At 44.2% G+C, this 12018-nt stretch overlaps 2 protein-coding genes across 2 annotated transcripts in view; one reads left to right on the forward strand and one right to left on the reverse strand.

Moving 5' to 3' along the window:
* Positions 1-301, forward strand: part of T265_07878 (hypothetical protein) — a gene marked incomplete at both ends in the record, with an annotated part of 38369 nt that extends 38068 nt beyond the window's left edge. Inside the window, one exon of the mRNA XM_009173528.1 lies at positions 3-301. Within this exon, the coding sequence (XP_009171792.1) occupies positions 3-147 (145 nt within the window). The remainder of the gene's footprint in view (positions 1-2) is intronic.
* A 2818-nt stretch (positions 302-3119) lies between these two features.
* Positions 3120-12018, reverse strand: part of T265_14420 (hypothetical protein) — a gene marked incomplete at both ends in the record, with an annotated part of 34827 nt that continues 25928 nt past the window's right edge. Inside the window, 4 exons of the mRNA XM_009173548.1 lie at positions 3120-3392; positions 5014-5140; positions 7058-8838; positions 10772-10935. Of these exons, the coding sequence (XP_009171812.1) occupies positions 3120-3392; positions 5014-5140; positions 7058-8838; positions 10772-10935 (2345 nt within the window). The remainder of the gene's footprint in view (positions 3393-5013; positions 5141-7057; positions 8839-10771; positions 10936-12018) is intronic.

Here is a 12018-nt window from a genome sequence, read left to right on the forward strand (position 1 = left end):
AGGGAATCCAATCTCGACACGGTTCGGCCGATTCGCAACAAAGTTTCCGAACTTTTGGGATTACCCACCCCGGTCCCCATGAACCACAAACTGACGGCAGATTCCTTGGTGCTTGTGAACGGTGAAGCCGGTGATACTCGTGGCTGAACACCTTTGTGGATCATTCAGGCAGCACTACTCTCTGTTTCTCTTCAAGTTCTCCTGTTCATTGACCAACAACCCACCGCGAACGTTATGTTATCTTGCAAATTTTTAATTCATTCGTTCTCAGAACTCCTTTTCCTTTTGGTCACTATCGTCGGAAATGTAAGTCGACCTATCGTGTCTTGTGGTCATAGAGTATCTGTTGTTCTAAAAGGCTCAGTTTTTAGTGCTTTCTATGATGAGCGTGGTTGTGTGTGCGGCTGCCCAATCTAGTTAACTTGGCATTACAGTGTACCTGCTGTAGAGTGGCCATCGCCTCTAACGCATGGCTCTCATTCCCTCGTTCTTCTTATCCTGGGTAAACGAAGTTGTAGCAGCTGGAAACACCGCATTTGGGAGTATGATTATTGAGCTGAAAAATTCAACTGACCACACGGAAGAAAGCGTTTCCACCTCTTCCGGTGCGTAGACTTCCTTCGGAAGTAATTCCTTGCTCCCGAGGTCAATGCACCAAATGGTGGAAAAGTTGCGAAAAAACTGACAGAGCTGGTCGTTGGCTTGTTCGCTGAGCTGGGCAATTTGATTGCAAACGCTTGATCACCAATCGAGGTGACATCATCAGTGTGTTATTGGGGAGCGTAGTGGTGCGTAGCGGTGGGTTATTGCTTGTGCTGTTGTTGACAGAGCTTCCGGAAACTTTTAAACGAAGCATTCGATAATCCCAACTGAGTCTCCCCTCTGACTGAAATGAAGTGCAGTTCATACAGGATGCCTCTAATTTCAAACGTTCATTGATATGCTCAGTGGTCTGAATAGCGTCGTTTGTGGGTGAATCTCCGAATTGGGCGCGGAAAAGACGCAGGAAGTTGCGCACTGTGAGTTGATGGTACATACTGAAGAAATACTGGAAGGTATTAGAGGGAAAGGTCTAAGGTCTGGACCACCGGGGGCGGTTTCTTCTAAGGAACAGTGAATATAATACTTATTCTAAAATATCATAAACGAGGGATTCAATTGAGTCTCTCGTGAAAACCAAATTGATTTGCAAATGAGTGTATTTCTCGAAAACAGTGCAATTTGGGTTCAAGTAGATCATAAGGTTGACGGAAACTCGGGGACTGCGCCCACCTGATGAGCCTCAAGAAGGGTGAAACCGGTCGTGGGCTGTCGTAGTTTTCAGCAACCTTGCGAGTAGTTCCCTTCATGAAAACAGTGAATCTTGTTTGAACATTACCGTGACCCCATGTCACACTCAATAAACATTTGCCACTGAAGCCGTGTTGGGTTGAAAACAAGCGCTTTGTTCTGGTGTCCAGGGATAGTCAGTCGTTTCCGTATTTGTGGCAGAGATGGTTGGGTTGCTTGATCGATCAAGAGGAAAAAATTGCGCAGAATTAAACCCTGTCGTTTCGGTGAAGTAACCATTCACTAACGATTTCACTCAATGTGTGACACTTGAGCTGCTTAGTCAGATTCATCGGAACGGTTTTCACTCTGAGGTATAGCCTTCTGGGGTTAAAGACTGTACCAACGACTGAAGACCAGTGACAGCTCGGAACATTCCGTCTGTTCAGAAATAGACTAGATTGACACGTGAATATGAGCATTCCTGATGGTGGAAACTTCCCATGCAAGATCAGCGTAATCTGTCTTTGGTTGTCACTTCCGCTCCACTTATATTTTGTCTGCTCAGTCATTATTATCGATGTTGGGTCTGGGTTACACTGGGGAAGTTGCGGATGAACTTACTCAATACTGTAAGCATTTCGCTCTAGCTTACTCCCATTAGCTTTATTTCAACGTATCGATCTCTCTGGACTTGATTGTCCTGTATGTGTGTCTCCTGTTGGGGTCATCGAATCAGCAATCCTAGTGATTCAAGTGGTTGGCGTCTAATATCCGCTCAGGTTTAGTCCAACGTTGACTGATCCAGAAGAAGGTGTTCAATCTGTGGCCTTTCTCATGTTACCAACTAAGCTACGAACTGGGATGGAGTTAACTGGTTTTCTCCCAAAAGATATACCGACAATGAATTTGCGGCTCGAAAGACTTAACTCCGTTGCGAATTCTTTCGTGGATGAAACTTACAGGTACTTCGAAATCGTCTTTACATTTCGAAGTAAATACCACATGGTCTTGTGCTGGTTTCGCATAGTGGGATCCCAGGATTCCTCTTGTAATAAACTTACGTCACCTGCCACTTCGGTCCTCGGACAAATTGTGGCCTTCAGTCCAAACAGAATCATGTGATCCGCGAATTTGTCCCAGAAATTGCCCAGTGCAGACTGATCACTTAGTAGTATATGGTTTTCAAGCCGTATTCACTCCATCCACTTGTATCAAGTCATCTTTGTACTAATCAAAAACGACACCTGGAGTTCGTTTGCCTATTGTACACGCCAGATGCACATTCTCAGGTTGACAAAACGCTGCTTGTCAGGTTCCTCGTTTTCACTCCACTTGCTACGCTCCACCAAGGTACGATTCTCCTGTATTTTTCACCGCGATTTTATCTTTGCTTTCCAACCCCACTTCCGGGTTTACCGCATTTCCATGTCTGGTTTCCCAGCATTCCAATATCAGTTGTTTGGGAGATGCGATAAGCAACCTTTGCATATGGTTGCATTATTCGGGTTTCCCTGTTCACCCGAGAGGCTATTCCTTCCAATACACTCTTCAACTATGATGACCTTTTACCTGGCCACGAAAGACCGTTTTTCTTGTCAACCGTCAATGTAAAGAGTTTTCAGTCTTCGTCATTCGGGGTCCTTAGTAAAAGCTCACGGGGCATGGAACTTCGGTTTTATTGATGTGCGTTCGTGGGAATAAAATATTAGCATGATTTTTCAGACAAACAAAGTGAGTTGGAACAATGACGGAGAAAATAATGATGATGACGATAATAAGTTCGAATGTCCGATACAGAACAAAAGAGCGACGCCTCCTGGTTTGGCGCCTTACTACTTCTTTACTCTTCAGTAGTCTGTTTTGAAATCTAATTGTCGTTTGTATGCACTAATATCCGCTCCTGCTTCCAAGTCGGTTGATTGTCTGGATGAATTGAATCCCTCTTGGTCATATGTCGAGTAATGCTCCGGAAAGTCATGTTGAACTACACCAGGAATTTTGAGGTCAACTTTTTCGTTGATCTTGCCATTCTTGGCCCCGGAGTATTCTGAATATTTACCGGCGTAGAATTTGCGCAAATCTACATCTCCGAGGTCGAGAAACAGGAAATGAAGGGTGCCCTGAAATCAAAATAGAAGCTTAATTAATTCCAGACTCTCGGTTATCGTCGTACGTAAAACACTTAGAAAAAATTTGAACGGAGTCTTGCGTTTAATTGGCACCACGAACGACCCGAAGATGAAAGTTATCGCCAAAGGACGAAAGCCCCGACTGGTGAACTCTCCGGAATGGAGCTCAATTAGGACATGCTAGTTTTTACGGAGACTGACTAGCAGTGCGGTCGTATAGCCAATCATCTCCCAGATTTCGTAGATGTCCAATTTTTCAACCCCAAGAAGGCGGGAAAAGTACCTATCAAAGATTTGGTTAATTGATTACACCCAGAGTGCGACTTATTCATTCCACATTTGTTGAAAACAGTTGTGGCAGCAAGAACTGGTGAAGTAAATCCGGCACACTGATCGACTGTGCCTGCGTGAAGTTATTGTGTCGCTAGTCTTAGCCGTTTCAACACATCTGCTGGTCACTGATAGCTACCGTTATGTTCGGTAGGACAGCGTAAATGTGTCAATATTTCTGTCGATTTTCCGGCATACTTCAGTATCGAACAAGCTTGACAAACCGATCGACAACCAACAAACCCACCACAGATGCTAGCACGATGATTAGTATGGAGTTAGCGCGGCCATAGCAACTATCTGTACAGTTTTCCGAAGTACGGTCTCCTCAGCGAGAGCCGAATGTGTTTCCTGATTTTTTGTTAGGGACAGTAATTTTGTCGCAGTCTCTAGCTGATCAGGTAGATTTCCCTAGTACTGTCTATTGTTAAGTGTAGCAGCAATGGAAACTGGTGGACCAAGATACTTTAAACTACACAGCATACCTTTAACGGCTGATAGTTGAAGCAAACCTTCATGGGGTCAGCACACTGTGGAGGAAGCGGTTTAGCGTTTTCAAATAATGAGCTTGTTGAAGACATGTTCTACATAGGATCCGCGAGTCCCACTTTGCACGAAATGTTGATTTCAGAAGCGATTGTTCAAAACCGTTGCTTTTTTAGTCCATCGAAATACTGGTCTTCGTCATCCTAATCGGTTTGGTTCAAGAAACCCATCTCCCGAAAGATGCTGTGAGTCCAAAGGACGTGTTCAATCAATGGTGACTTCACTGATGAGCCACTTCTTAGGGGCAGTAGTGAAGCCTCTTCGATTAACCTGATACTGATTCGATGAAGTAGTGAAATCGTGTATTCGTAATGCACTACTCATAAAGTTGCTAAAAATTCGTTGACAGTCCACGACTGGTTTCGCCCTTCCTGGGGCTCATCAGGTAGACGCAGTCCCCGAGTTTCCGTCAATCTTATGTTCTACTTGGAACCAGATTGTACGAAATTAGCGAAATACACTCATTTTCAAACTAATTTGGTTTTGCGAGAGACTCACTTTGAACCCAACTGAATCTCTCGTTTGGGATGCTTCCAGGCAAGTGAATGTGCTGGATTCTAGGTGAATCTCGCAAAACCAAATTAGTTTGCAAATGTGTGTATTTCGCTAGTGAAACCGTGCTTTAAATAAACATTCACTGGTGCTACCCTTTCAGTATATAGCCATTAGCCGATTTACTTACTCTATCAAAATCTAATTTGTAATCAAACAAACTAGCTTTAATCAGCTGACTCACCAGTAACGAGATTCCTACGAAAGCAGCATAGGGCAGATAAGGTATGGGGAGTAGCAGAGCTACGACCACCGCCACCCATGAAGCTGCACTGAACAAAGTCAGAAAGTTGAGCTGGCTTGCACGTTGTCTGCAAAAATACAGGAAAATGTAGGTTGTAAAACATATTAGTAGGAGGTGGGCTGCTCTCATCTTTTGGGATTGGAAATAGCCAACGACGTCGTTTCCATGCCTCGCATTCCCAGGATCATACATCAGCCTGTGAGCAGCTTTCAGAAAGGCCGTCTTACATCCCTGTGGTAGTATTTAGGTGTCTTGATTATGGTATGAAAACCGCTCCGCCGCTGTCTACTAAAATACGCCAACAGACAGACTAGAGAGTTTAAGTTCAACGATTGACAAACAAACGAATTAAGGTGCAGAACTGTTGTTTTCTCAGGATGAATTTAATTGCGCATGAATCATATTTTCATATGACATTGTCATCATGACAAGTTGTTACCAACCACAAACGGGAACTGTTCATCAGGGTGTCATATGACTGGCCTTGCCACATTTGTCTGATGCCTCCCAGTCCACGCAAAGTGGGTGAAGAGTTCTGTAAAAGCAAGCACGCTACCCATAAGGTATCAAGATAGCCCACGACCTGTTTGGCCCTTCCTGGAGCTAATCAGGTAGGCGCGGTTCACGAGTTTCCCTTAACCTCATGTTTTACTTAAACCCAAATCGGACCTATTTCGACAACTACTTAGTTGTACACAAATTTAGTTTCGACGGCCGTCCCAACTGAGTCCAGCTTAATCTCCCGTTCAAGATGGTCTCCTTCAACTGGATGTGCTGCTCCAGGCAGCATCGTTTTGCAATCGCTACAATATTCGAGATATCGCAGCACACGTTCTGGATGTAACACACCATACATAAAGTTGTTCAAAAGTTTTTAACAGCCCGCGAACAGTCTTTCCTCTGTTGGGGCCTATCGTAAACAAGACGACCAAGTCCTGCATATTACACAGTACTTTCTCCAACGTGGTCCTCTAGAGAGTGTACTTTGCTTTGGGGCACCAGCTCCTAAGCTTGTTATTGCAATTTTTCACCACATCGTTCTGATTGAAAATGAAAGAAGAAACAAACGGATATTGTTTTGATCTGGTACACGAAGTGAACATTATTGAAAGAAAAACTTTGAGCACTCCGACAGCCATAGGAGCACCCTCAACTTTTATACAATCGCAAGTGGCCATACCTATCTTGGAGGCGTTCTATCTCTCATTGCGTGAAAATACTCTGGAAACCGGACAGTTTCACCCTCCTCGTGGAGGCATCTCCTTCAGTGCATCCTCTTGAAGTGTAGCCATGTATGCGAACATTGTTACCCCAAACAGAGACACCAACGAAAGTCACACAGCTAATTGACCTTGGCAGAAAACTCTAACCACGTCTTGAGGCTTAAATGTTAATCTAAGCAAGACAGAAATATAATCCTGACCGTATGAAGACGGAGTTTCTAGGAAATTACAAGGCTTCTATTTCACCGTATTACTGTGTCCAGTACAGTGTTGTCTCATACAGTGATCAGTAGCAACGAAAAATCACTGCACAGTTTGGTGCCCGAAGCCCGAGCAGTTAACGCGATAGTTCGCTGGGCAATAGCAGCACCGGTAACGCTCCAGAAAGCATTCAGGCCAAGATATCAGTACGGACTGATTCCAATAGTGTATCAATCGCTGCACTTGTGAGAAATTTCAGAGATCCGTGAAACACAACACCTCTAATATCTCTCTTCCGAAAAACGCAATATATCCACATCCGGCTATCGGTTAATTGATATAACTGGCTGCATGACACGGGAATATTAGGATTTCATGGTCAAACTGACATTCTACCTCAACGACTAAAGCATCCGTCCCGGGGAAAAGGTTTTAATCTATTAAAGTGGATCAGCATGAGTTGGACAAGCCACTAACAAAAAAGTATTGATTGCAAAATTGGATAGTAAACTGGAACAAAATGATGGTGATGATTCTGAAGAAACACAGTGGAAACTCACATCAGTTTTTCAATCAGCTTGGGCTTCAGATATGCAGGTGTCTCAATGTTGCAGCCGATGACGAGACAAACGACAATCGAAATGAATAGGTAGGCAAAAATCGTGCCAAACATAGTCCAGAATACGTAGGATTCTCTTCCCGGGAAACAAGCTACATCGTCCCCATGATTTTCCATTCTCGACAATGACGCAGGAAGTATAACAATGATGGCCGGTGTCACTAATCCAAGAAACCACATCCATAACCTCTTGCACGAGAAATCTCCGAGCACAAAACAACGGAATAGGGCAATGGTCTCGCATAGTGTCCAGCTTGCAGTTAACAAAGCCGATGCGTGAACCGTCACACTGACAGCCAGGCAACCGATTCTGGACGATTCAACGAGTGGTTCTGCCATCCACGCGGAATGAAAAGCGATCAAGGCTATGCACATCGCAATGTGAATGACGTAGACATCTTGAAATGTCGACCGGACCATGTATGCTATAACCGTAACCAAGAATGCGATCGAACAAGCAAGTGATAGGGCATTAAAAGCGAGTAGCAGAATCTTCAACACTTGATCGTGTTGTTTTTCGTCCGATATGCCCCATGTGATCCAGATCGACCTTTGCCTTCCTGGGGCATCTGACGGCTCCATCGCGACTGCGAACGCGCTGTAATGAGTGCATGCACATTGCACGTGTGTGAGATTCGCACCAATCGGCACACAGCCCAAGTCGTTCCACAATGCTCCATCGCTGTTGTTGTTTCGTGAATCCCAAAAAACACAACGAACTGGGAAGGCGAGTCTGGCATTTTCGCCCTGGCCTAGCTCATTTTGTTTTACCGTTTCCATTGCTTTCCATTTTCTGCGACCTGTCGCTCGATAGAAGTACACATCTTGGAATTCATTCTGACTAGCCAAGCGAACGGTGAATTTCAGTATGAAGCTGTTGTTAGCCGTCTCCCAGGATAATACCTCACTTTGTATATTTGTGTTGAACACATAAACCGGACTTTGAATTTGAAGTTCAGTGGCTTTTTGCCGCAATGCACTCATAGGTTCATCCCCAAGTGGACCATCAGAAGAACCTTGGAATGCATGATGCGCGAACCTGTCTCGTCGCAAACCACCGGCCACCAATTTTGCGTCTTTACTGGGTGCTCTAATGCCAATTAGACTGACCAAGCCATTTCTTTGTGAACCATTTTTAAGTAGTTCACTTGAAATTTCGAAGGTCGCACTACCGAGACCACTTTCAGGCAACAGACTCTGTGCGGTCAAAGCTAGCGTTCTACTGGGGCACGATGAGTCCGTGTTGATGGCAACAATCGTGGCACTACCACTTTTCGTGACGATTTTTTGTTCCTTCTCACATTCGTCGAGGGCCACATATTCCTTGCTAACCGAACGGAGCACATCACTGGTAGCTTTTATCAATGTCGAAGGATAGGCTATGCCTTCCGACAAGATATCCACCCAAGCTTCCTCAAAACTAGGATCTGTAACGGCCGCGATAATCAGGATCAATTTTTCAATAATTTGATTACCCATCTGTTTCAATGTATTACAGTTTTTCGACGGGCGTGTGTCACAAGCTCGTTGCAGCGCCGAAGGCCACGCCCGTAAAATCAGATTGACGTAATAGACGAACTCATTAACCCACGGGATCGTGTCGTTGTCGGCGGCCATAGCAACGGCGTTATCTCTCACATCTAGGGCCACTGTAACAAGACGTTGAAAATCAGCAGGATCTGTGAGCCATTCAGCTTGAACAGCCATTCGGCCGAGGTTGGTCTGTAACAAACCAGACAAAGACAATAACTGATTTGCTATTCTACCAACCGTCTCATTGTTACTTTTGTTTAATTATAAATAGCTGTTCTGCCGGTGGTAACGCACAGAACAGTTGGAGTGGAAAGAAGGATATACCGTGCATAATAAGGTTACTGTTTCTGATAAAAAAACACAGTTCTCGCACGGTAACACACAAACTTTCTGTGCGGTATCAAACAGAAACGCCTGAGAAGGGTTGTCCATCCAAAGCCTGTGGGTGCTCATGAATCCCATCAATTTACAGGAAAAAGTGTGCTGGAATTCCACGAAGGGCTGAACACATCTCATCGCAGTCGTCCGTGAATGGAGATATTCAGAACGTTCAACATTTTACTGTGTCAAACGAATGTGGGGATTGAACGCCTGACTTCAAATAAAAGAGAATTAAACAAGGTCTTAACTCACATGTTCGAAAACTGCAAATCTGTTGTCCGAATCGTCTTGAAGTGGTGGTAAATAGCCTAATATAGCACGCTATGAGGGTGAACGGAGTGTGACCTGGTTGTGAGGCACTGAATAGATACAATCTGAAACACTGCGAGGATCCTGTCGTTCGGGTTGGGCAATATGAAGGATGAATTACTGGGTCATGGCTTGACCCGGTTCGCGGAAAACCGGAAATGCCAATTCTTACTGTTTCTTTGGTTTTCTAATGAGCTCTATAAAACCAGGACATGCGGTTTCACTTACGTGCGGTTTAACCGCGGTGGGTGATTATTCCGATTGTGTGATGGGAGTCAGTTTTGTCAAGATTATCCAACCAAGAGTGTATGAATCGTTGGTCGCATTAGCTCAGTTGATGCCATGCGTAGATCATCTCACCAAAGGTTTATTTAAACAAGAACGAAAGATCAGTACTTGCTACTTGTACGAGGCGTGCGTGTGGTGTATGGTCGCCCACAAGCAAAGTCCCTTTGAGTGAAGCAACCCCTGTCTAATACCGGTGATTAGGACATGCTGATGGCGCCAATGTATAGGTAAAACTGTGCAATTTTGCTCTCTCAGCATCGAATCTTTTAGTCGATGGGCATATGAAACTGAATAAGTCTGTACTGGCCATCATTTTCAGTAACTTTTTTTTCCTTATCACCAATAGAAAATATTGTTTGAATTTTAAGAGCCAGAAAAATGGCTTGGTGGCTTGCTGTCTTGATCTTGTTGAGGATGCGAACAAGGAAATTGTCCTCCGTTCCGTCCAAACAAGCAGTCCTTCAAAGAGGGAGGATTATAAAGGTAACAACTTGGCAGTATATCAGTGATTGCCCATTACATACGGAAGTTACCGAGAGAATTCCCAATTTTAGGTCATAGGACTTCCTCGCCTTTGTCTTTTAGACAGTTGCCACTGATGACTGCAATAAGTATATGGCGAGCAGCTTCAAGAGAAACGGTCCATTTTCAGATAGCTTCAAAATTCGTAGCAGTCACTGAGGAACATACTAAGGGATCCACAAAAAGGTGTCGAATTCTTCTATCAATTTCATATTCTGTGCTTAAATCATGACGTTGCGATATCTCGGATTCCTTGGGTTTTAAGAAATGCCACGGATATCTGTGTAGTTTGATGCTTCTATTTTTCAAATCTAGTCATGAGGAACCCCTTAACTGTCAGCGATAAGAAATCCTGAAATATGTCCGATTACTTTGCTCCCCAAGAAGGTTATCCCCCGTGCTCGAAACTTTGAGCTGTGGAGAACTCTGCTCTTAACGTTGGGTTTTCCCATCGACAATCAACGAAATAAATATCACATGGAGCACACTCTAGTCCAGTTCATTTGGACTGAACACGGTGTGGATATCCTAAAAAAAAATAAACAGTTTCAAGTGGAATTGTATTCAACCGGAATGGTAGGCTCCTAGAAATTTTAGAACGCAGTGATAACTTGTCGCTTACGAGTGTCGGGTCCATGCATACTGCTCCGTCCGCTTGCATACAGTCGCGCAGCACCGTGCATACTACGGATTCTGATACCGCTGGATCAGTTGAACATTCTCCCATTATCTTTTGTTTTGTGGTTCGCGGTCGAGAACAGCTGATCGATGTGGAGGTCCAGTAAGCTAAACAGGGTGGAGATGATGTAAAATGGAAGAGATGTGAATAGTTCCTTGGAATTCTATTTGCGGAAGTGATCTCCGACCCAACACGTTCCCCTGAATAGGTATGCCTTCTGTGAAAGGACCTCTCTGCTCCCTGGCGCATTCAATTAACAGGGGGGAAATATTAACAACACAGAAGTCGGAACTCGACTTCAGTACTTCCCTCGTTTAATATGGGCCCAGCAGAATAATTTCACCAGAACAGGAAAAGAACTGTAAGAGTGATGTGAACGTGGATGTCGAAAAGGGCGGGATTGCGACCACGCAAAAGCCAAACAGAGACAATCCCTTCTCCAAAATATCAGCAAATGTGAGCAACCATTAGCATTGGTTTGTGTTTGGCTATGTTCGAATGCTAAGTATGGCTTTATTGGTTACACTCGATGGGTATTCGTGGCACTGAGATTTAGTCCTGACACAAGAACAGCCTGTATCAAATGGCTGTCGCATAATATGTTTTATTGCCTCTAGTCAGGAGATGTAGCTTTGATGGTGAGCTAAGCCGTCCTTAGTCACGCCATTCTAGTTAACCCTTGTAACCAATCAGACTATCTTTGAACTAACTTTCTTGATGACAGTCCCTTGTGTAGCTCATTGTCAAGAGAATCACGTCGTGAAGTCAAAATTTACATGTTTCACCTGACCCGAAAGGATTGCAGGACCAAAGTCTGGTTGCAGAGGTTTCCGTGTTACCGGAGACTAGTAAGATCATAGGGCTTTCAGGTTGTTGGCTCCTGAAGAGGAACGCATAGATAGCGCGCGTCTCGAATGATGAATCGCCGTTTCAAACTACTCATCATTTAACAACCACAAAGTTCACACCAATGGAATTAAGTTTCTCAATGCTGAAAACAGATTCATCAGCAACTAGAAAGTGCGCGTAACGAATAAATCCAAGTACCTCAGTTAACTAAGCTATAAACGCATAGAGACAAAGAGAGTGATATAGATTGATAAATGAATAAATAAATAAATAAATGGATAGAGGGAGAAATAGATGGATAGTTTGAGAAGCATATTCTTCCTCCCCCCCCCCCCCCCCCC

The sequence above is a fragment of the Opisthorchis viverrini genome (genome assembly GCF_000715545.1).
Source record: "Opisthorchis viverrini unplaced genomic scaffold opera_v5_191, whole genome shotgun sequence".
NCBI lineage: Eukaryota > Metazoa > Platyhelminthes > Trematoda > Opisthorchiida > Opisthorchiidae > Opisthorchis > Opisthorchis viverrini.